This window comes from Heliangelus exortis, chromosome 3 (genome assembly GCF_036169615.1).
Source record: "Heliangelus exortis chromosome 3, bHelExo1.hap1, whole genome shotgun sequence".
Taxonomy (NCBI): domain Eukaryota; kingdom Metazoa; phylum Chordata; class Aves; order Apodiformes; family Trochilidae; genus Heliangelus; species Heliangelus exortis.
Window position 1 is genome coordinate 75,581,978 of NC_092424.1, and position 24,775 is coordinate 75,606,752.

General features: G+C 36.8%; 1 protein-coding gene across 5 annotated transcripts in view; it reads right to left on the bottom strand.

Annotated features, from left to right (window-relative positions):
* KLHL32 (kelch like family member 32) overlaps window positions 1-24,775 on the bottom strand; it is a 127,238-nt gene that overhangs the window by 57,441 nt on the left and 45,022 nt on the right. For all 5 annotated transcript variants that reach the window (XR_011725330.1, XM_071741292.1, XM_071741289.1 and 2 more), the window contains one exon: window positions 16,615-16,713. Coding sequence is in view for 4 of the 5 variants with exons in the window: in XM_071741292.1 (XP_071597393.1) it covers window positions 16,615-16,713 (99 nt within the window). In the remaining variant the exon portion in view is untranslated. The remainder of the gene's footprint in view (window positions 1-16,614; window positions 16,714-24,775) is intronic.

Consider the following 24,775-nt stretch of genomic DNA (forward strand, 5'->3'; position numbering starts at 1 on the left):
TTGCCCTCTAGGATCTGAAAGTTCACAGGAGAAGCAGTTGGAAAAATTATTACTGTCAACAATAAGGAGAAAAATAGGACTGCACAACACCGTTGATTCCAATTCTTCTGCAAACTTAATAACAGTTTAACATAATAAGAATACAGGAGTGGAAGCCTACTCCCCTTCTATACTTCACAAGCCCATCAAATCATATTTGTAATAATTTAAGAATGATCCCTCTTAAAACTCACTCTGTTCTTGCTCCTATTATCAGAAGGTTCAGCTGATTTTGAGATTCCATCTCCTAATTCCTGCCTTAATTTGCTCTATTTGTATGTTTTTGTTCCTGTGCCAACATTATCTTTTAGTTTTAACAGCAGTCTGTCTCTCTTCCTACTCCCCCCCTCCCTCAATACCCATTGATATATTTACAGAAAGCAACCATATTCCTCTCATTTTACAAGATTAAACAAGCCAAGCTCTTTTAATCTCCTTATGTAAAACAGGCCTTCCTGATCACCTTAGTTACCCTTTTCTACATCTGTCCTAGTTTGACTTCATTTACCCTTCTGCATGAGCAAACTCTTCCCAGTACTCATAATTTTTCAGCAGTATCTTGTACACCAGCATTAGTATTTTCTTACCTTTATAAAATCACCTTGCATGGAATATCCTAGCCTCAAACTGCTTTTTTTTTTTAATGACATCCCATTAGTAGCTCAAAGCCATCCTATTATTTAATACATGACAATTTCCCATAAACTTGGGCCTCAACTGAGACACAGTAACAGCCCTTCTGTCTGCCAGGCAGGACAGAAATAATGTGACATGTTACATATGTGAATTGTATATGGCCTACTGAGATGCAGTAGATTCTACTGGGGATGCTCAGAAATTATTTTCCAATTGCTTATTCAATTTCTTTCTATATTTGTGTAACAGATCTTGTAATTGTCCTTGTACTTATTGGGGGGAAATTATTTCAATAATTTTCTTAAGATTTATTTCAAAAGTAGGCAAGGAAATCCCCTTATTATTCTGAAAAACAAAGTGAGGTTTTAAATCAATATGAAGTATGAAAACCTTCAAATACAGTGAAAATACAAGTAGAAAGTATGTTTTTAATTCACATTATTTTAAAGGGAGATTTTTACTTTGTATTTACAGCATGGAGTAGAAGGAGAATGGGAAAAAACAAACCCAGAACTTCAACATTACCAACAGATTTGTTATTAGAGGTTCCAATGCCTTTTTTCAGTATTTTGCCAACATTTAATACTTCAAAGCTGAAGCTGAAGTTTTCCAGCCTCAAGATGAATTGCTTCAAAATAGCTTGAAAACACCTCAAAAAGTGCATTACACACTATCACCTTCAACCTAGAAGCATGAAGAAAAACCCAAACAAAAGAATGGGATGAAAGCAGATCCCAATAAGAAGCCCAAAGATAAAAAGGACAAATAATACTGGAATCTAGCAGGAGAATTAGTCACAATCCAGAGAAGACATCGCTTTAAGAAGGCTGGTGATGATAGTTCCTCCAACTGTTCTGCATAAGATGTAAATGAACAATGATAAAGATGAGTAATAGCATGATAGTCACCAAGCAAAAAAAGGAAGTAAACACTTATGATGTGCTAGAGAACAGGGAGTGAATTCCAAAATCATCATTACGCTAAAGTTAACATTCTAGGAATGAAAAAGAACAGGGGTGGTGTTTGTGTGCGAAGAACATATAATGTTTCTTTTCTTACTTTTTTTTTTTTTTTTTTTTTTTTTTTTATAATATAGCATATAATGAATATTTTCATGACATTATATTTCTGGAACATTCTGATAATGTATATATGTTGCTTTATAATAAACACAGCAAGGGACCACTTTTCTTAAAAACCTGTGCCTCAGATTCTGAAGAAGAGAACAGCCTGTCATCAAATGCTTAAGGAAAATTATGAAGCTAATAATCACATCTAAAAATGGAGAATTGGAGAAAGGTAACAGTAATGAGGTGGACATCTAGGATCACCAGAGAATGAAACAGTCTAAAATGTATGGAATGACAGGTTAACACAGACAAACTCAAATTTCAAAAATATTTGCTAGACAACTAAAGGCAATAAAAACTTTCTCAGAATTTTAAGGTAGAAAGTGATTATCTACAGAAAGACTGAACCCAGCACAGCATACCTCAATAGAGAGTACAATTTTGATAGACAAAGCAGAATTAGTCACCAATTTGAAAACAGTAATTCTAACACATTTTAAGTATCTACTGGCCTTTGACTGCTATGAAAGGAATAAGGCCTGAGTAGGGGAACTTATATTTTGAAACCTCCAAAGTAGTAATTTTCCAAAGTTTACAAGAAATATTGGCAGAAAAAAATGGGATAAATTTAAGACAGGGAGTATTAGAAAAAGTTCAGCATTATAGTATTTCATAAATTTCATAGCTACATGAAGTAGCTGTGAGTATCCTTTTAGTAGGATGCATCTTAGATGGATCAGATTTGTTCAATGACAAATTCAAAATGAAGTTATTAAGTAAGTTATAAAACAGTGGTAACATGTTTCAGCAAAAAATTGATTCTTGGTCCAATACTGTTGTCAGTTTAATTGAACTAGAGAATGTCCAGTTTCACCTGCCAAGTTTGCAAAAGACTCTGCAAAAGCAGTGGGGATTACCCATTGCTTTAGTTATTAGAATGACAGAATATGAGTATTGTCTGGCTTTCCTGGCAAAGTGATCACATTATAAAAAAAATCATTTGAGAACCAGTAACATAGCCAATACAAAAAAAGAAAACCAAACCAAAACCACCAGGCACTATTTGGAACAACACCTGCAGGTGCTAAGAAGCAGTCATAAAAAGTAACCACAGTTCTCAAAACAGTGCTAGGCAAAAAAAAAAAAAAAAAAAAAAAAAAAAAAATTAAAATGCATACTGAAAACTGTCCAATAGAAAATAGGCTTCAAAATTGTATTTTTAAGGCTACTGCTCAAATACTGGTCCCAGCTCTGAAATCCATACTTTAAGGCTACAAAAACACTATAGGCTAGAAAACCAACTGAAAGATTGAAAGATTTAAGGTTTTCAACTTATTTTAACAGAAAGATTCCTGGAGAATTTGATCTTGAGCAAAGATATTTATAACATGGAGAGAACATACAAAAGCAGAAAAGTTCCAACCAAATTTTCAGAAAATATTTTCTGGCTCATTAATATAGAATCAACCTTACCCTGGCAACTGGATTACAAAGTACAGGACTGCATTGCCTTTGTGTGATTACAAAAATCTTGTAACTCTGAATTAAAAAAAATGAATGCAATAAAACTATGTTTTTGCCAGCTGTCTGTACAGGTAAAGAAGGAAATATTTGTTTAGTTTCACCTCTGAGGATATGATTTCACATTCCTCTGAAGAGGAGAGTTCTTGCAGATGGTGGAAGATATGAAGGTGCTCAGCAAATGAAGGAATTTGATTTTAAATATATGAATGATAAAAAACCATCACCTGTGGGAGATGGCAAAGTTAATGTGGGTGATTAGATAGGAACGTGCTGAAGAAATTACCTTGTTTACTAGAAGGAAGGGTGGAAAACTACTGGAAAAACACTGGAAAAATTCTGGACCTTGGTGGGAAGAACCTGGAAAGGTCTTGTGGGTGGATCCTGGGGCATGGCTAAGAGTACAAACAGGACCCTTGGATGAATAAAGTTTGTCTCAGCAAGGATAACTTGTGAGTCTGTGAATAATATGCCACAATCACCTCCATTTTACTTGGAAAACTGTTCTTTGTCTAGGTATGTTGTTGACATAGCACTAAACCAAGGCAAATTCCTGCTTAACAGAGAAAAAAAGAGGAGCTGAAGAATAACTTGAGATTTTTCTTTATGCAGAAGATACAAGAAACAGAACCTCCAACGGCTGGAACCCACCTCCAGTGGTCTAGTTAGATAATTATTTCCCTCCCCACCGCCAGCTTTAACACAACTTAAAGTTAATACAGCTTGATATATCAGCAAAATATCTTGCTGATATAGACATGTTTTGTATAAGTATTGTGTCTCAGCAAAATGAAACCCTCTACAACACTCTAACCCTAAATTTATGCAGTGACAAGAACATCTCTTTCCCATGACTAGGAGCTGTGCTGTAAGTTTACTATATAATAAATAAAACTGATTTCAGAAGTTAAACAGGATATAAAGCACTAAGTAGTCTACATAAAAGAAGTAAAAGAATGAAAAAAAATCTGGAAGCACACGGGAGGATAAAGGGGGATTTGCATGTATTTTAAGCATTATTGACTAGGGATTCACTTATCCCTCTCTTGGCCAGAAATTATCATAAAACTGATTCTCAAAACCAGAAAACCTAGAAAGGTCAAAGGCCAAATGTAAAAAATAGACCTTGACTCAATATGCACTTTGATATTTCCTACATCTGACCTTCAGTAATGCCAAACAAGTCACATGTCCTCCCAAAACTAACACACAATATTCACACTGCCAAAGGTGCTAAGCATCAGGAAGGCATCCAAATTCCATGCTTTACCACCAAGACTTTTTTTTTTCACAGAGATCGAGTAGGGAAAAAATATTTAATCAATGTATTATACATGTAAGATGTAACCAAATGACAACATTTTCACTAGCTTTAAGACTTCACCTTGAAGACACCACCTGTAGAAGCAGAACAGATCACTGTAGGTCCTATTTCTAAGTCTTCACAGCTACAAATTCTCTCCAGTATGTCAAAATCCTAAAGTATATGAAGGGTTCCTCTTCTCTACCTTCCTTTAAATATAATTAGAATCAAGCCAAACACCCTTTAGCAGAAAATTGGAAGGGCTTGTAGAGGAGGTACATGGATTAACTGCAGAAATACATTCTTTTTTAAGCAACTGAGATAACAAAACCAGACACTTTTTTAAAATTAACTGGAGCTTAATAAAAAAGTTCTAGTCAACAATTATTCCATGCAATGCTATAAAAATTATTCCTTTTAAAACACAATTTTTATTTAAGAATCTTGCTAAATATCCAAATTCTAGTTTTTAACCAGAATTAAAAGCAAAATGCTTAAAATAGCTTATCAAAAGTTACATATAAAGCTTAAAATATCCACCACACACACTGATCATTTTCACTATTAATTGTACTTCTTTTCCAGAAATACTATTACTTTGTTCAACTTTTGGTCCAGGGCTGAATGCTGCTGTCTAAGTCCAGAACTTGATTAGAACTTTTAAACTTTTTACCAATGATATATAATAAATATGCAAGTTAAGACTCACAGACATTATACAGAGAGTCAAATACTTTCAAGTATTCAGTTACAGTAAACAATATCAGTCTCTAGAAGTCCTTGACATCATCACTGTATACATGTACTCCCTGTATATGTCAGTTCCCCATGAAGAGGGTAATGCTGGAAATTTGAGTAAAAACATTGTGAGGCAGGCAAAAATTACAGGCACATATAAAGACATCTTGAGCCTGACATACAGCCTTGGACCTGTCCCCCGAGCTTTCTCCATGTCTACAACATGTCATTTCAAATCAGTGGGAATTCCAATCCCAATGTTTTTTGGGGGCTGAACCGACTTGAGGTTACTACAATACTTTCCCCGTGATAAACAAGTGTGCTTAGATGCTATGGAAATCAAGTCTTTTTGCATAGATAATGAGAACAGATGTGGCTTACAGTAAAAAAGGAGAAAACACTGAAATAGAATTTAGAAAAAACCCTCCATTGAGTGGCTTTGGCAACTTTCACAACAAAGGTCAAAGTACTAACAAGGCAATTCCAGCCAATATATCTTTCTACCTCTCTAATCCAGAGGACATAACAGCTCCTATTAAAAATTCCTGTAGAGACAATTCTATGTGTTACCAGCTCAATTTCTGCTAAACAGCAAATAAAAATCCTAGTTTAAGTGATCCAAGATCTAATGCCACCCATGTAGCTAGACACACTCTGTAGTAGCAGTCACAAATTCTCTAAGATTTTGTTGAAACAGATGGGAAATTTAACAGCAACTTCCTCCAAATTAATAAACAGATGTTTAGAATATATTACACTGGAAAACAAGTGAATAAAGTTACAAACATTTTTCAGTTTGGAGTAACACATTTGCAGGACATTATTGATGGTTAATAACGTTGTTGATACCTCTAATCTTTAGGCTTGTAACTTTAACTATAGAATTAGTGCGATGAATGAGGACAACTTATAGCTTTCAAAGCTCTGATTACATATTGGCTGAGAATTCAGTAAGACAGCATGTATACATTTATATTCATTCGTTCAAGGCTTACTCAATACCCTGGACAGATAGAATTTTTGTTTTAAACAGCATTAGTCTATATCACAGCTCTGAAGCAAGATGCTCATTCCCTAAAAAAATCTACTCCCAGGCAGCTGTGCAATCAGTACACTAAGTGATGGAACATGCCAAAATGCTCTCTCATTTACCTCTGCTAAGCAATCTACTGGAAAATATCAGTGGCCTTACATTCAACTTGTTGCCTTCTTTTTGCTCACCTACAAACTGAAACAGTTCAGCAGAAATTATTTCTCTGTTACATACTGGAAAGGTATTTAATGATAGTTAAAATTCGATGATAACTTGGGATAAAACCATTTCTGAAACTACTTAGGTATAGTTTTGGCTGAGGTCGTTTTCATTATGTGCTGACATTGAGTGTGATGTGAGCAGTTCAGATAGATGGATGAGACAGTAATGATTAAGCTATCAGAAAAACAGAACATGTCACAGGGAGGGGGAGAGGAGGGGACAGAAATCAGCTACATGGATTTGCATATCTTCAGACTTTTTGCCTTTGATGAGAGATGATCTAAAGAAAAGTCTAAAATAAAAATGCTGCCAAACTGGAGAGTGTATCATCTTGGATCCTTACAACTTCAGTTCACATCCACCATTAAGTAAGAAAAGTTTTGAAAGAATAGTCTCTCATATTAAACTTACAGCAAAATGAAAATAGAACTTAAAAAAATCTTCTGAATATCCTTTAAAGACAGAGCAGACTGAGTGATTAGCTATTTTCCTCATTTTAATACTTCAAGTGCCAAGTTGCCTCTCAAATTCCATCATTCCCTCACTCACTTCCTTAAGAAAGATTCAGTCCCTGCTTCACATTTCAAACCTGAAATTGATCCCTATGAAAATAATATTAGTGTGTTTAAAAATACAGAGCAAGTAAAAGTTACTTACTTCATAATAAAAAGAAAAAAAAAACAAGAAAAAAAAACCCAGTTCTATTTTGGTTAAGCCAGGGCAGAAGAAAGAAAAGATGTACAATTAACTCTTTACCACAGTGATACTTCTGAGATAACATCAGATTGTAACTCACTTCAGGCCCAATGTTCTCTTCAGGTTCACAGGTTACAAATGATTTATAGTCACCATTTCTTACTTAGCATTCTGGCTTTTCCCATCTCAGTACATACTTTATAACCAGAGCGTTTTCATGTTTCAGAAATACTTTTGCTAAAATGGTTTAACACAACTCATATTGTTTTAGATCAAGGCAAATTTAAATAAACTGTCCCTCTGCTTCTTTACAGGAGGTAAAAAAAATGCTCTGCATATCTGGTGCCTGTATTCCTTTTCTTCCACATTAGAGCTGTAAGTCTCCTCTTTCAGGTCACGTCTTCCACATAAAAGTGCTAAACTAATGCCGCTTAATGACAAATTAATGTCCATGAATAAAAAATACACCTCTAATAGCATAGAGTAATTTGCCATTACAATATCATCATTGGACATGCCCCTGGTTTAATACGATGTATTTAATTCATAACTTAATGAGTGATATATAAAAAGAGAGAGATGAACCCTGCAATTACATTTATGTGAGTCTGTCACCTTATTTGTAAAACCTTAGAGTCATTTACATTCAAATTAGAACAAATGAGTGATTTCACAAAGTGCAGTGATAAATGACCATTGCTGCATAAGACAGAACTGTATTTCCTGTGAAAACATTAACAGTTTCCTATTATTTGTTAAAAATTACAATGCATATTGCCCAGTGTTGTGTGAATAATGACTTTTTTACAGATTAGTTCAGAAGACTAATACAGAGTAAAAATAAATAATTTTTCTTTCCTTTTTTTTTTTTTTTTTTTCTGATTTTAGCTTAAATTTCTCTGCTTAAACTGTCACGGACTCACACTGCCACCTGCTGCCCACGCCGGGGGAGGGAGGATGGCGGCTGCCTTCCCTCAGCTCTACCTCAGCCATTCGGCCTTTTGGGTTTCATTTCTTGAAATTAAACAAATCTTCCTGCCAGACTACTGATTGGGCACATGACCTAGGACACCAGCTGATAAGAGCAGGTGCCCTACCCAATTAGAAACACTGCTGGTCCTGGGATTCCTGCATCTAAGCTGCCTCAAGTAGTAAGGAGTCTTGAAAGCTAAAGACATCAGGGGGTGAGCAGGATAATTTGGGGAAGAATGGCTGGAAAGCTGCCCAGATGGAAAGAACATTGGGTTGTTGATCAATAGATGGCTGAATATGAGCCAGCAGTGTGCCCCAGGTGGCAAAAAAAGCCAACAGCATCCTGGCTTGCTATGTTGCCAGCAGGAGTAGAGCAGGGATAGTCTCACTATGTTTCACATTGGTGAGGTTGCATCTTGAATCCTTTGTTCAGTTTTGGGTCAGAAAAGAGACATTGAGGTGTAGGAGAGTGTCCAGAGAAGGGCAGGGAAGCTGGTGAAGAATCCAGAGAACAAGTCCTCCAAGAAGCAGCTGAAGGAAATAGGGCTGTTAGTCCGGAGAAGAGGAGGCTGAGGGGAGACCTTATCACTCTCTACAACTACTTGAAAGGGGGTTGTAGTGAGGAGGTGATTGGTCTCTTCTCCCAGTAACAAGCAAAAGAACAAAAGGAACCAGCCTCAAGTTGTGCCAGGGAAGGTTTACCTTGAATATTAGGAAAACTTTCTTCACTGAAAAGTTGTCAGTCACTGGAACAGGCTGCCCAGGCAAGTGGTGGAGTCACTGTAACCTGGAGACATTTAGAAGATGAGGTGCTTAGGGACCTGGACTTAACAGTGCTATGTTAAGGGGGGGACTTGATAATCTTAAAGGCCTCGAACTAAAATGATTCTGGTGATGGGGGCACATAGGACATTAGTATTGTTCAGGTGGTAATGACACTGAAGAAAAATTTTGTACACTAAGTTTTCTGGGATTCATCACCCTCTGATAACAGCTTTATAAGAACACTAGAAAGATTCCAGAAGCAGGAGTTTTTCAGAGGCTGAAGGACAGAAACATCAGGGAAGAACATTTCTAGCTACACTGGCTTGAAAGACAACAGCAAAAGGGCTGGGAGGTCCCTTCTTCAGCTTCTTTGTTCCCATATGAAATACATACCAAAGATGCTCTCCCTTCTGACAGAAACTGCAAATAGAAGGGAAATGTAGCAGTATCTACTTATTCACAACTTGTGACCTCTCCTGCAACTCTGATGCAGAAGATCAGCAATGTGTATCCATATGACTAGCTAGACATACATCAGCTGTTCAAATTCAGCATTCTCAACTATCACTTCATTAGGAAAAGCAGAACACACACACACATAAACCCTAATGCACCTGACATATGTGACCATAGGTGCACCACTTTTTAGTGAAAGTGGTTAAAACAGTTAACACGCCAGGAGCAGAATAACATCATCAGAATAACATCCACTATAACATCATAGCTAAACTGCAACCGCTGCAAGTGGGTTACAGGAAGAATGGATTTAAAGTGACTGTGTATCCCATTTTTACTTTCCTCACTGACACCCACTGAAAAATGGACAAAACCACTATCATTTTTTTCCTGACTCCCATTGTAAGTTGGAATCCTCAGTAGTGTATTCAGAGTTCATAAATACAAAGCTGTATCTCTGTAATGTGTCTGCATTAAAGAAAGAGGAGATAAAGTCTACAGGTTGTTTTTGAGCTTTGTACAAGAACTTTCCTAGTGACTGTCAATAGTTCAATAGCTCAACAGCTGAAAATCCAGGCTGCTTCAAAAAAGCAGACTAGTACAGCAGCTACATGTAACACTGAAAACCAGCAAAATGCAAGGTGACATTATTTCTATCTACTTTATATTCTTGGTATGGGAAGGTCATGCTTCCCACCATGGGATAAAGTTGGCAGACTTAAGTCTGATTGTGGTAGCTTTATAAAATACCACTGTAATTCTGGAAGGCTGGGAATAAGGGGTGGAGAGTGTACTTAGATTAAAAACTCAGAATCAGTTTAAAAAAAATAAAAATTAAAAAAAAAATCCTTAGCTGCTAGATGACCTTTAGATTTTTTTCCCAGGAGTTTAATTTACTCTATATGAGAAACACAGGAGCTAAAATCTCAAGTGAGCTGGGGCTTCCAGCAATGCAAAGGTGATGCACTCAATCTCTGGTGTAAGAATTAATTCATCTCTGAAAGAGTGTATCTTAGTGAAAGTTGAGATTGTGTTGTTGGCACAGTTCCAAATGGACAAGTTGAGTTGACAAGAAAAATAAATAGTTTCAAAGCTCTTGCCCTACCATGTATGTAAACCGTGCACATTCCATTTCATTCCATGGGCAAATTAATTTCTATCTTTTTCTTTTAAGAATACTACAGTTTATCTATTAATAAACACATTCAAATAGTTTAAAATTAGTACAAGAGAAGATCCAGATCATTAGGTGTTTATGCACCATTGGAAAAAAAAAATTGTTTTATCATCCTAGATTGACCACTAAGGGATAGGAATGCCCCTACCTAAGACAATATCCCTGCCTCAATTATTAACAAGAATGACTCCAGGACATTTTATTTTATCATCTGCAAGTTGATGGATCAAAGCTAATTTTTTAATTCCAGGTCTGATCCTGCTGTCTGGTTTTGTGTAGAAGAATCCCGAGTACACAGTACATAGGAGGCTTAAAGAAAATCCCAATTGACTGCTGCTGTACAGTGCTATATTTTTTTCAGGCTAATTTTAATCACTCACCTAAAATGTTCTTTCCTGCTTAAATTAGCCCTCTTTAAAGAGGCTGTGATTGCCATGAGTAGCAAGCAGTCAGATATGTCTGTGGCAGATCCACTGTAATGAAGCTTCTTAAAGATAACCTAGTACTCTTATCATTTAGTAAGGAATTTAATGCAATTAAAACTAATGGAAAATTTTGCATCAAACAACTTTCCTTTGTACAAAAACATCTATGATCCTAAGAACAATTTTTACCAGTCATGGGACCATTAATGGCAACCAGGATCACCACTCATGTCTATTATACTTGCTGCTCCTAGCTACTGAGAGAATAGGATATTATTTCCAGCATTGAATATAAGGACAGTCAGCTACCACCACTTCTAATAAGATTGTATTGAAAATATGAAACAGTCCAACCAAGAAAAACAACAGAAATTATGTTGTAGACTCTTTCCGGTGTGTAAACTTAGTTTGTTCTTCCCAAACTAGCAGCAGAAAGTTAGAGGGGTAAGTGCTAGCAATCGTGACATGTCCTGCCTCTCAGAAACAAGTGAGTTGGCTTTGGACAGTTCTGCAATCCCTAAATCCCTCACTCCACCTATTACTCTACTCTTTTGAGTGTAACTCAGAAGGCATACAGAACTCCACTGAAAGCAATAATGCTGTATTTCAGAAAATACAAAAAAATCATTTATCTTTAAGAAATGGACAATCTTATGTCTCAGGTCTCTGAAAGGCAGTAGAAATCAGCCTCTGGTTTAAAAACTGATTACTAAAGCTATACCCACACAACATCCTGTTTATGTTGATCAGTAGAAGGAAATTCTCTTCAAAACTCATACTCTCAATAGCATTCCCTCCTTATTAAAGTTGAAATAATGTTCAGTTTGTGGCTCTATACTACTGAATATACAAACAGCTGAGGAAAAAGAATTTCTTACGTCTACAGTTATATAACTTGGGCATATTTATGAAACAAACATTTCTATGTTCTGAATAAACCTTCTAACATACTTATTCTCTTGCATAAGAATGAAGTCATCATGTGCCATTCAGAAAAACATTTAGAAGTTTTAAAGCGCAAAATAGGTCACCACAAACACATTAATACCATGTTCCCATGGTATAGCTCCATTTTAGGAGTCCATTCTCAAATCTCCATGGCATTCAAAGCCTTCAGTTAGCTTTCTCTTGCCTTCCCCAGTGTCATAGTAGTGCAGTTACACTCCATGGGAACTCTAAAAGCAAAAACTTTTAAAAGGGAAACAATCCATTCAGGTGACCCATTCCCACTATGTTTCAACAAAGTTTGCCTGTTGGTTGCAGCTTTCTGCCTTAACCTCCTTTGAAAAACCTCAGCCAAAACTGACAATCAGTCTGAGCTGGAAGAGAAACTAATGAAACAAGAGTCTTAAGAGAAGAGGATGTGCACTTTGCAAGCATATGCTCTGTGCATGTGTGATCATGGACTTTAGCACAATTCTAGATACCCAAAGCTCAGGTCTTCAGCTTAGATTTCCCACACCCAGGTAGCAGCAACACAGCTAAGAACAATCACATTGCTTTACTGTTCTTTTAGGATGGAATAGAAGTGTGAGATTTCAAGCCTTGTTTCAATGTTTAACGTACTTGAGAATTATACAGACATTATGATTGAAGAGATCCATGAATATGCATGTATCTCCAGTAAAATACATCAGCATGCTCTCTCTGCAAATGAAGCTAAAACCAAAACCTCTGAACAGCAAAGGCTGGGGAGTAATCATAATTCAAGATATGACACTGCTGAGGCTGGAGAAGAAGTCTGCAGAACACAAAGTTGGAATGAAGACCTAAAGTAAGGAATGTTCAGTCAGTTTTCTTGTTAGCAAGTAGAGAAAATATATGATCTACAATTATTGTAAAACAAATTAGAGAATTGTCAATCCAAAAAAATTATCAATCCAAAGTGAGAATGAGTTTTCCCATGAAAAAATGGAATCAACATTAGATATCCTATAACAGTTGATAATGTGAAGTTATGCATTTAGTAAACTAGTAGTGTTGTTAGAAACCTCCATTGTGTCATGACAACATAAACATCTTAGAGATGGATATTCCCTGATTAGGGATGGGGGAAAAGAATGTTCCTCTCCTTTTTTTCTATCTTTCCTTTGATTAAAAACTCTTCATAAAAACGCTGTAATCATGATTCAAATTATTTTTACAGAAGACTTTTTGAGATTTAGCAACAAATCATAATGCTCTACAATGGCTGGTTTATAGTATTTGTTTATTCTGAGGCAACTGAGAAGAAATTCCTTAAAGATCAGTGAATTAAAAAAGTCAGTTTTGGCTGGAGATTATTCTGCCCCCAGGCCACTGCAAATCATCTTTGACAAGACAAATCAGATTAATTAGGTTGGTTCAGTAGCCTTTTGGACCTCACAGACTACAGATATGCCTTGGAACAGGTAGGTGTGTGTGTGTGTGTGTGTGTGTGTGTGTGTGTAAATATATATATATATACATACACACTCATACACACACAAACTTATATGTGTATGAACCATTTTGTATTTGTAGCAAAAAACATCTTTATTGAAAACCATGGAGTTATTACAGGCCCCAGACAAAGGTATCAAGAAGAAACGACATTTTATAAGCTCAAAAAACCTCAGAAGCTGGAATACCTACAGAATGAAGAGCTAAAACAAGGACTAAAAAGAACAGTAGCACTCTTATATGGGAAAAGCCTGGTCCAATCCAAACTATTAAAGAAAACCCTAACATGTTAAAACTGTCATCGCTACAGAACAAAAAAAAAAAAAGACAGATAAATCGCACAAACTGTATTTCCTGAGTTAATGCTAAGCTAAGTTCATGATACCTGAGCAACTTAAAACTGCAAGAAAGAAATTCACTAGTACAGTATGTTAAAACCCTGCAGTACTCAGATTCAGAGAAAAAAGAGAAAGAGCACATATTATTCTCTTCCCATCTGTGTCTTAGCATGCAGTGTGAGAAGACAAGCCAGTTAACCACTGCAGCAAAGGCAAGTGGTTGTAAGGAAACCTGCCTTCAACTACTTTATTTTTACATAGTATTAGAATAAAGCAGTAGGTATTTTTAGTCACCCAAGAGTATGTAGAACACAAACAGATATTGATATAACTAAATGGACTCTGAGAGATACCGTGGTCTTTATGAGCAGTACCTTGCTGATCTCTGCAAAAAAATCTTAACACAACCACTCAAGATTGGTTACTTGCACAGACTGAAACTCATCAGAGCAGAGAAGACTTATAAATGCTTACTGTGATCTACTCAGCCTGCTAATCTGTCTATAGATTTGACTTGTTGGAGTGAACTTGGTAAAAAAATATTTTAAAAAGAGTAAAACACAGTCTAGAGCCCTCAATATGGTGTAAACTACAGTCATCCCACAGATGTCCATGCTATTCAAAATATTACAGTGCTGCCCTGACTGGAAAATACTTCACAGAATTATCACTGCTTTCTGGCTCCCTACAGATAATTCTTATTCTCTACCATTCATCCCCTACCTTAATCCTTAAATTCCTCATTGTACATGTAGACACCGGGTCCCACTTCCTCTTCATTTTTATACCAGCTACCCCACCTTGGCACACTACTGAGAGTTCAATAGCTTTCTACTTTGTCATTTGAATAACTACATATTGACCACTGCCTCCAAAGAATTTTTACTGGATTGCTAATTAGAATAATTTGGTAATGTCTGCTCATTGTTGGGGTTTTTTTGTTGCTGTTGTTGTTGGGGTTTTTTTGGGGGGAGGTTCTCATTGTTTTGTTTCTTTCTTTCTTTCTTTAGGTTTTAGGGGTTTTTTTGGTGTTTTGCTGCTTTTTTAAACTCTTAATTCATTAGCAGTCTCTTCTGAAATACTTGACTAAGGCTTGCACATCAAGGACAACATCTAAGGCACTGCTAATTCTACATTTGCCTTTCTACTGCAGTGAACTCAGGATCAAAAAAGTATTAAGATGGTCCTAAGGGAAGGGTTATAAATATAATTTTTATATTATTTATATATTATATAAATATATATAATACGTGTAATATAATATCATTATATAAAATTATATAAAAATTATATATTATATATTTACCAATATAAATACCAATGAGGGGCTACTCAATACATGTCACAGAAGAAGTCAGTGCAAGGACTCACACTGGGCACACACCTGCTCCTTTTCTCCAGTCCTCTCTTGGTCCCTACCTCACTCCAACTACAGTACTCAGCGTATTTCCTACTCTTTAAAATTTCCCCTAGCTGCTTTGCTTCCGTGGTCTCTTTGGCTTAATTTTTAACAAAGAGTAGGTAAAGCAGCAGAAACATGCTCACTTTGTTACGGGGGCGTCAAGTACAGTGTATGACTATCAAAGTTAGACTTGTATGGTTTTTCTCATTACAGTAATCCTTTCCCATGCCTGTCTGACAACTGGTAGGCCAAATGGTTTTGTGGCTTATTTGGCAGCTCGTATTTCTTATTTCCCAAACAGACCATCTTTCCCATTACTTTTCACGTCTATTTCCTCAGAAAAATTAAATCCCTCCTTACATTCCTGAAAAGAAAACTGATACAATTTGCAGTACTCTACCAGCTTCTTTAACTTTCTAATCAATTCATCATGCTCAAATCAATATCACCTTATTGTTCAAACATGTATTTTGAAGGCTTCCCTAAGGCTAACACTAAAAGAACAGACTCTTTCTCCATAAGAAACAAAGCCTTCAAGGATGTCCTGAAGCTTTTAACATGAGATCTTGCATGCCTGTGGTAGCTCAGTGTGCTGCCAAGCAAGCTCAGACTGTTCAAAGGCAGCTCTGCTGTTGGAAAGCAAGTGCATATGGAAAGGGTTGTGCTGACATGAATTTCCATGCCCAGCTGTCAGACATAAAGAGCCAACGCACCCTATTTCAGAAATAATACTAAGAAATAGCAAAGAAATGGAAGCAGTTCTGTAGAATCACTGTTGTTATTTTTTTTGTAAGGCTTTTCACAGACACACATCAAACCTATGCTCTTGCTACCGTAGCAAGTGATCTTCTACACAAGCCAAGCACAAAAAAACATTTTAGTGGATTCAGATTTTTTGCTTCTTAAGGACAGCCCTAATGGTGACATCTTTATTAGCATTATGAGCATGAGGCCAGTTGATATAATAAGGTGTCATTCTAACAAGCCCTGATGTGAGATGTAGTAGTGCTCTGGAATACACAGCAATATTCTGTTGTGAGCACTTAAGCACTTGAATGCTTCACAACACTTATGATCACAACAGGGAAATTTTAACATGTGGTAAACTGAGGCAGAAGAAAGCAAATTCTCTGATAAAAGAGGGAATCAAAATCCCATGTGCTGGTCATAATCTATGGATCATCCTTGTCTTCAGGACTTAAATGGACAAAATGGATAGAAGGAAAAAGAATCTATCACAAATAGATGCCTAAATTACACTCAAAATTCAGGGTGTCTGAGACCCAGTTTATTACCATTTAGGTTACACCAGCTATTGTATTTATTCTCTGTTATTGAAATTAACATTGAAACAAAATTTACCAAACAGAAGTGTTGATAAGCACACAGAGGAGCCTCACCTGAATAAGATAGTGAGAACACAAACTGAGAAGCTCCAGCAGCTGCAAATGACTCCCAGCTGCCAGGACATCCTGTATCACCCCTGGTTCCAGGAGGATCTGTAAAGAAAAAAAAGGAAGGTATGTCATGTAGAACTCACAGTACCTGCAAAAGTACTACAGGCCTTTGTTAATTCAGACATTTAAGTCGACATAAAAAGCAGAAAGAATATAATTGAGCATATATAGAAATCTTTGCAGATGGGCACAGAGTTTTTAGGTTTCCCTTCAATAGCCCAAAGAATTTTCTTGTGAGAGTCGTAAGTCACATTACCTCCTAAATTCTTCAAAACAAAACCCATGTTGTCTTTCCAAAATAACATGACCTCTTTGTTATGCATATACCTGGATACTTCTATATATATTTATGAATCAGGCCATAAGAATTGACTCAGAAATCTCTAGATGAATATTATTCATGCTTGTTAAAAATATATAGGAACAGCCTTCCCATTCTGCATGGTACAACTTCATAATTTTCCTAACCACCAGCTTCATTTTACAGAGCAATGCTGTGAAGGCAGAATGAGCATGCTGCTGGGGAAGTGCCAGAAAGGGCTTAGAAACCAAGACTGATTATCCTGTCACTTGCTCACATGCAACTCCTACTCATTTCAATTAAAATCACACACAGGCAGCAGCCAGGATAATTGGGTCTCAACTCCTACACTGCTGTCTAGGGGTCAGCTTGTTAAAGCATCCCTTTCAGGACACACAAAAAAATCTTTGGGAATACAGAGACTGGTCAACCCCTTAACAGCAATCAAACTGGAAACCATCCAAAATAGTATTATTTTAAGTGGTCCAAGTATCCAGCAAAAATCAGAAATGCATGAAAAATTTTTTTTTTTTTTAGAGATAGTCAGTTTGTTCTGAGTTCTGTCCTTGTTGTATTTCCCCTGACAACTGCGGTTTCACACCACATGAGGTCAGTCTCTCACTGCTCCACAGGGAAAGTAAAGCTTTTTTTTTCAGATCCTTTTTTTTCTGCCCACACAATTTCATATTATCTCACAGAATCATTAATATGTCTCAAATGCAGTGGAATAAGAAGGATGGCATACAAAAAGACACTCATTTGCATTTGTTGCAGTTAAAAACATTTTGAGGAAAATAAAATAATGTTTTTTAAAAATGTATGCATTTCTTCAAGAAAAAACAAATTATCTCCAACATAACGGATATATTAGAAATAGGAGATGAAGGAATTGATTACTTTTATAAAGAATTAAGTTGCATTGAGTTTTATCAGGGTATGACATGCTTAAATCTTGTGCAAAGCTCTATATTTATCCATACAAGGGTTTAATTAAACATATATATAATTTACATACTGTATAGAAGTTCTTCATCACGCCAGAAAGACATGTAAGTATTTTTACATAATTAAGACTAAAGTCTAGCAATATTGAGGTTTAAGGCTGGTGCTAATGTGGTTCCTATGAGATGAGAGGTAATTCCATGGAATGCTAGAAATGACTAGTTTAAAATATCTCTAATAGGTACATTCAAGAAAAAAATCTATAAAAGAGAAGCACTGAAAATATTTTTAAGTAAGAACTCAAGATCAGACAGAAAAAACAAACTGGTGTAAACCTTGCAGTGTTTGATATTTAAACATCATTTAACACTGAGGGAGTTGTCATGCTAAATGCCAGCCCCCAGCTTAGCACTGTAAAAGCACAATATGAAGAGAATCAGAACCCTAAGCAGATTACTACCTTGTAGGCACAGAAATTTTATTTAACTGAGAAAATATTAATGTATTTTAAAGTTACAGCAATCCATTTACAAACAATACTACTAGCACTATGAGATGAGAAGTAGGACAAAAGGCAAGAAGACTGATTAGGTACTACCTAGAGGTTATTTACACAAAAAGGGAAAAAAGTTTATTTCAAGGTGGAAGACTTAAATTTCCTACATGCTTTTTCACTTCTTACAGCTCTCACCAGGTAAGACTGATTCTGCTAAAATAACATTCATCTTTGTGTTTTCCAAAATAACTGAGGTATGATTGTCTCTTCCCAAGAATTTGCCTTAAATTTGCTTCCACCACCTCTCTGGGCAACCTGTTCCAGTGTCACACCAACCTCATGGTGAGGAACTCCTTCCTAACATCCAATCTAAATCTCCCCTCCTCTAGTTTGAATCCATTCCCCCACGTCCTGTCACTGCTTGACATCCTAACAAGTCCCTCACCAGCTTTCTTGCAGGCCCCCTTCAGATACTGGAAGGCTACAATAAGGTCTCCTTGGAGCCTTCTCTTCTCCAGACTGAATAACCCCAACTCTCTCAGTCTGTCCTCATAGGGGAGGTGCTCCAGCCCTCTGATTATCCTTGTGGCCCTTCTCTGGACATGCTCCAGCACATCCATGTCCCTCCTGTAAAAGGAGCTCCAGAACTGGACACAGTACTCCAGGTGGGGTCTCATGAGAGCAGAGCAGAGGGGGAGAATCACCTCCCTCAACCTCCTGGCCACACTTCCCTTAATGCAGCCAAGGATCCTGTTGGCTTTCTGGGCTGCAAGTGTGCACTGATGGCTCGTGTTGAACTTCTCTTCCACCAGCACCCCCAAGTCCTTTCCCTCAGGGCTGCTCTCAAGCCAGTCACTGCCCAGCCTGTATGGGTGTTTGGCATTGCCTCCACCCAGATGCAGGACCTTGTACTTGGTCTTGTGGAACTTGATGAGGTTGGCATGGCCCACCTCTCCAGCCTGTCAAGATCCCTCTGGATGGCATCCCTTCCCTCCAGCGTGTCAGCTGCACCACACAGCTTGGGGTCATCAACAAACTTGCTGAGGGTGCACTCAATACCACTGTTCATATCACCAATAAAGATTTTAAACAGGACCAGTCCTAGCACTGATCCTTGAGGGACTGCACTTGTCACTGGCCTCCACCTGGACATAGACTTGACAGCCACCTTTTGTGTGTGACCATCAAGCCAGCTCTTAGTCATGAGGTCCATGCACCAAACCCATATTTTACCATCTTGGAGACCAGGATGTTGTGCAGGACTGTGTCAAAGGCTTTGCTCAGGTCCAGGTAAATGATGTTGGTTGATCTTCCCTTGTCAATTGATGTTGTAACCTTCTCATAGAAGGCCACAAGATTTGTCAGGCATGATTTACCCTTGGTGAAGCCGTGTTCATTATACCAAATTAGATGTAACCCAGGTACTAAACCTGGCTACATGTTACCATCAATCCTCTCTATTCCAGCCTTATTTCTGAGGGATGCTCCATCATGCTCTCAACTTTTCTCTGGCCCTCGATGCTACCCAAGAAAATCAGCTTAACCACTTTCTCCCTGTATACAGTTAGCAGATCTTGCAGATAGCCTGAGTAACTTTCCCCAGCCACCAGGTCTGGCATGCTGTTTGTTTGCAACCTTTGTCAAGTTCCTCTTGTCCTTCCCTACAATGACTGTTTTCAAACAGGAATCCCATTCTTCAAGGCAGCCATTCTACCCTCCATCATCCCACAAATCCTTCAGAGAGCATGTGCTATCACCACTATGAACTCTCATCAGGTTTGTACCTAGAAAGAACAATTATATTGTTCAGTCTATTCTCTGGAAGCTATTGTATTTTATACAGACACTTTTAAAGACAATAAACTAGGGCAACCCTAGGCCGAAGACTAAACTGTATACCCAAACAATGTGAAATTGAGGATGCCCTTCTATGACCTTCATTTCAGTCACTCATTTATACCCCTGTATTTCCTTCTCATTTCCATACAGATGTTTGTGGAGCCATAGAAAAAGTGAGGAGCTGGCATGGTTCACATTAAAACAGCATTATCCTATAACACCAAGGAAGTATGTAATGTCATGGCAGAAAATTCTAAAAAGTAAACAATATGGAATTTAACATAGGAAACAAGAAAAAAATAATGCCTAAGACTCCTGCCGGTCTGATGCAAAAGAAAAATCCTTCTTGACTCCACTTGTAGTGATCAGCATTTCAAACGAGACAGCTATCTAACAAAAGTACCACTTGTTTTTCCCCTCTGGAGACCATTTTGTGTGCTTCAGAGCAATCAAAAAAAGTAACTTTTCTTTTAGAGCAATTTAGACTGAACCAGTTAGCACTTCTGCCTGTCTCCCTGTTCATTTGTACTTCAGTTGAATCCTGAGATTCTTGCAGGTTGGGAAGTGTTGCTTCAAAAAAGCACAAGGGAGAGGAAGAATTTTCCTCTTCCCTGCAGGCAACTGCACAAAGCCCAAGCACATAATTTCCTATAGTACCGGTTACAAAACCCAGATGTCTCATTAGCCAGTGCCAGAAGAAATCATGACCAGCATTTCTCCAGAAAACTAAATTAATATCCATGTTAAATGTACAGCATGTAAATCACATTATCATAGAATATCTCCAGTTGGAAGGCATCTGTCAGGATAATTGAGTTCAACTGCCTGCCACCCAGGACTACCTGAAGTTAGCCAGATGACTAAAAAGTGTCCAGACCCCCCTTGAATGCTGACAGGCTTCACGCTGTGGCCACTTCCCTGGGGAAGCCTGTCCCAGTGATCTTTCACCCTCTCAGTGAAGAACATTTTTTAATGTCCAGTCTGAACTTCCTTTCATGCAGCTTCATATGCCACTAGGAAGTACCATATAAGTAAATACAGCTATTATAACAAAGACACAGGCAAAATAATTATTTCTGGGAAGGTGTTTCGGTATTTTGGTTACTTAAAATGTACACAAGATGGTCTGTCCACAGCTTGATAGCTGTCAAAAGCATAAAACATGAAGCTTTCTCTGCAGTAAACTGCATAAACGGAGTTAATTCACCTGTGTATTATTCTCAGTTTTCTGAGCAATCTGTAACTGAACTGTGAACCTAACACCTAGTGATAGGCAAATCAGCAAGATTATCCTTCTGGTAGAAGTTAAAAAGGAAATGTCCAAAACTAAGTATCAAATTGATATTTTGGGCTTTGAAATTGCATTGAAAAATTATGTTAAGTATTTACAGTAAGACATAATTCTGCTGTAATCAGTTTTGCAGGACCTTGCCATATTGTCTCCGTTAGAAAAGAATGAGGATAGGTGAAGTCACTTTTGTTGGGAACACACCAGGCAGTTTAACAGAACCCTGATTCCTTTTAACCAAAAGGCAACAAGCAGAACACACAGGACACAGGAGGTCACTTACCCCAAAAAATCAACCATCACAATACAGCTTTGCAATACACCTCATCTGCAAGTGATCTAGAAAGATTAACAGAATAAGAGGTGCTAAGATATGGAGAGATGTCTCCCTCCCAGACTTAACTGATTATCAAACAAGATGGAAGAGGGGATTGAGAAAGTGCTGAACATAAAACATCTCTTATATTAGGGTTGTCTCTCTGATTCTTTCTTTTCAGCTTTGGTAATTTAGAATATATTTTTTAAATTCAATAAGACAATTTTTGTTAAGAAATAAGCAAAATTTCATTATTTTAAAAAAGAAAGGAGACACCAGCCACTTGGGAAAACCCTGACTTGATCAAGAGAATGTGGTATTAAGCCCTAACAAAGCTGCTACTTTCCATATTATCTTTGGCCGTTATTTTTTCCCAAAATAATTTTTTGTCTATGATGCAACAAAGGACAACAATTAATTGTATTTAGAATGTGTTTTGAGGTGCTCAAACAAAATTCCATCTAAATGTAGAATGCTTGTATTACCGTAGACTAAAGACATGATAGAACATAATCACAAAGAAACAAGATCCAAGTCAATGAAGCATTTCTATATACATTTCAATATACAACTGTGTTTCTATTTTTCTTGAATCAGAAAATCAGATGATTTCACAATAATTTACTGCAAATTAAACCCAGTACTCTCACATAATTCTTTTTTCTTTAAAGTATACCACAGTGCCTGTCAGATGATTCAAATTATGGTATTGCTCAGGTTTTTTTGTATGTATGCAAGTTCAAAATAAACACCATAGTCTGCTGGACCTAAATTTGAAGAGGAATGCAAGAGCATCATCTACAATGAGGAGCCTCATCATTTCAGTTCAAACTACTTATTCAGTCCCATGGTGCTTTGAAGAACACTGCAACTTTTGAAATACCCAAAGGTTTTCATCTAATTAAAAGCACCTCCTCCTTGTCTCCTCTTTGTAGTGATGAGTGGTCGAACTACAGTGGCCTACTGAAGTGTTATTGCTTTCCTCCAGATGAGTTAGTCTTATTTTTTTATGTTTTAACACAATAGTTGAAAACAAACAAATACACAAGTCAAAAAATCAGCAAAGGTGCTCATGACTCTAACCCAGTGATTAAGACTCTTAGTAGCAATTGTGAGCTCCAAACCTTCCACAAAAAACTATTTCTCTAAATTAATAGCTAAAATATGTAATTCCTGTATGGTTTGTACTTCACCCACCTCTATTCCAATGCACACCTGACACTTACAGAGTGCTTCTGTGAGGAGGAAGGATGAGTAATCTACTAATTGAGACTCTAGCCTGGCCTTACTGCTGCCCGATGTTGGTAGAAGAATGACCTTAAAGACCTTTATGAAAAATAACAGGAAGGCAGTCAACTACTACAGGGAAAGAGTTGCATTATTTCTTGTCCAGCCTTCCTCTCTTTGTGATGATTAGGGACCATAGCAATGGATTAATTCACTTGCAATCATATTATTTATGTTAAACTTGAGTTTTACTAGAATCTTTTCTTCTGTTGAACAATTAATTTTCCCCTGAAAGCAAAATATATCCACCAGTAATTAAAATAAGGCACTTTCTGCCTAAGTAGTCAAGAAAATAAAGCTGGTATTTTAAGTCCATAGTTATATTTCAAGTTAATTAAAAAAAAAAAATCAAAAATGACTGTTTGATTTCATATTTCAATCTCAAACTAAAATTTCTTCCTTTTGATAACCTTCAAAAACTGCACACATCAAATATTCCTATCATGCAATTTTAAATATTTCCACCAGATGTCTCCAATATATTATTTTATGCAGAATGTTACATTTGAGCTGCTAAATTTCAAATTGAATGCAAAATATTAAAGAAAGAAAGAGAAAAAAGATGAAACCAAATATTTACTCTTTAGACATGGATACCTTGGGACTGTCCCCAAATTACTGTTGGTTCCACAGAGTTGTGTGAACAAACACCATTTTTTTTTACTTATGTTTTAGCCAAGCATGTTTAAAAAGAAGACATTCAGTTTTAAGAGACACATTAGATCATGCCTTAATATCTACATTTTCAGAGTGATATAAGGTTATAATTTGCATTGGTGAGTCAGGATTAATAAGAAAGAATATGTTTGTTTTTAAAAATCAGCAACTTTACAGACACAAACTCCATTTTCAGAACTCTCTCTGATGTAAGCATGCAGTAATCCATTTATGAACAGCCTTTTTGGATTACTCCCACTCACTACCTTGAAATGTTCACCCAGATTTTGTCAGCCTGAGTCAGTATGTAAGTAATCCTCAATACAAATAATGCAGTGCCAGAAGAGTATTTCAAGGACAACAGGAAAAAATCCGATACTGCTGATTCTCAGGCCTGCATATCACTGAGTTATGCTTCAAAGGCAACTTTGTAAGAGAACTAGAAGATATTACCCATTTCTCTGTCTTCATAGTAGCACTTGGTGTATCTGATATGATTGAGTATAAATGCTGTCCTATAATCACACTTACATAAGCAACTGTCCATACATGCACAATGATACGATGCCTACTCATTTATTCAAAGTAGATTATAGCTCAAAATGAAAGACTCAAAAGTCTCTAAAGGATAAAAGGAGGCATATTATTTACTAGAGATATGAGATTATTTACTATGGATACTATCCTGGAAGCAAGGTGGGGTGAATTGTTGGCTTACAAAAGCTTTGTAAATCCAAGTTTTCAGGGTTCTCAACATATTTTAGACAGGTTTATTAGACTTTGAATTTTGCTGAAAGACAGGGGACTCTGCTTCTGTTCACAGAAGACAGGATGGGTCAGATGGAAAACAATTACAACACATCTTAAAATTATCTTTGGAGAGTATCTTTTTGATACTTCTGTTTAGCAACAAGAGGGGCTTTTTTGGAATTATAAACCTATAATGTCAAATGACTAAGGTGAAACAGGTGCTTCACA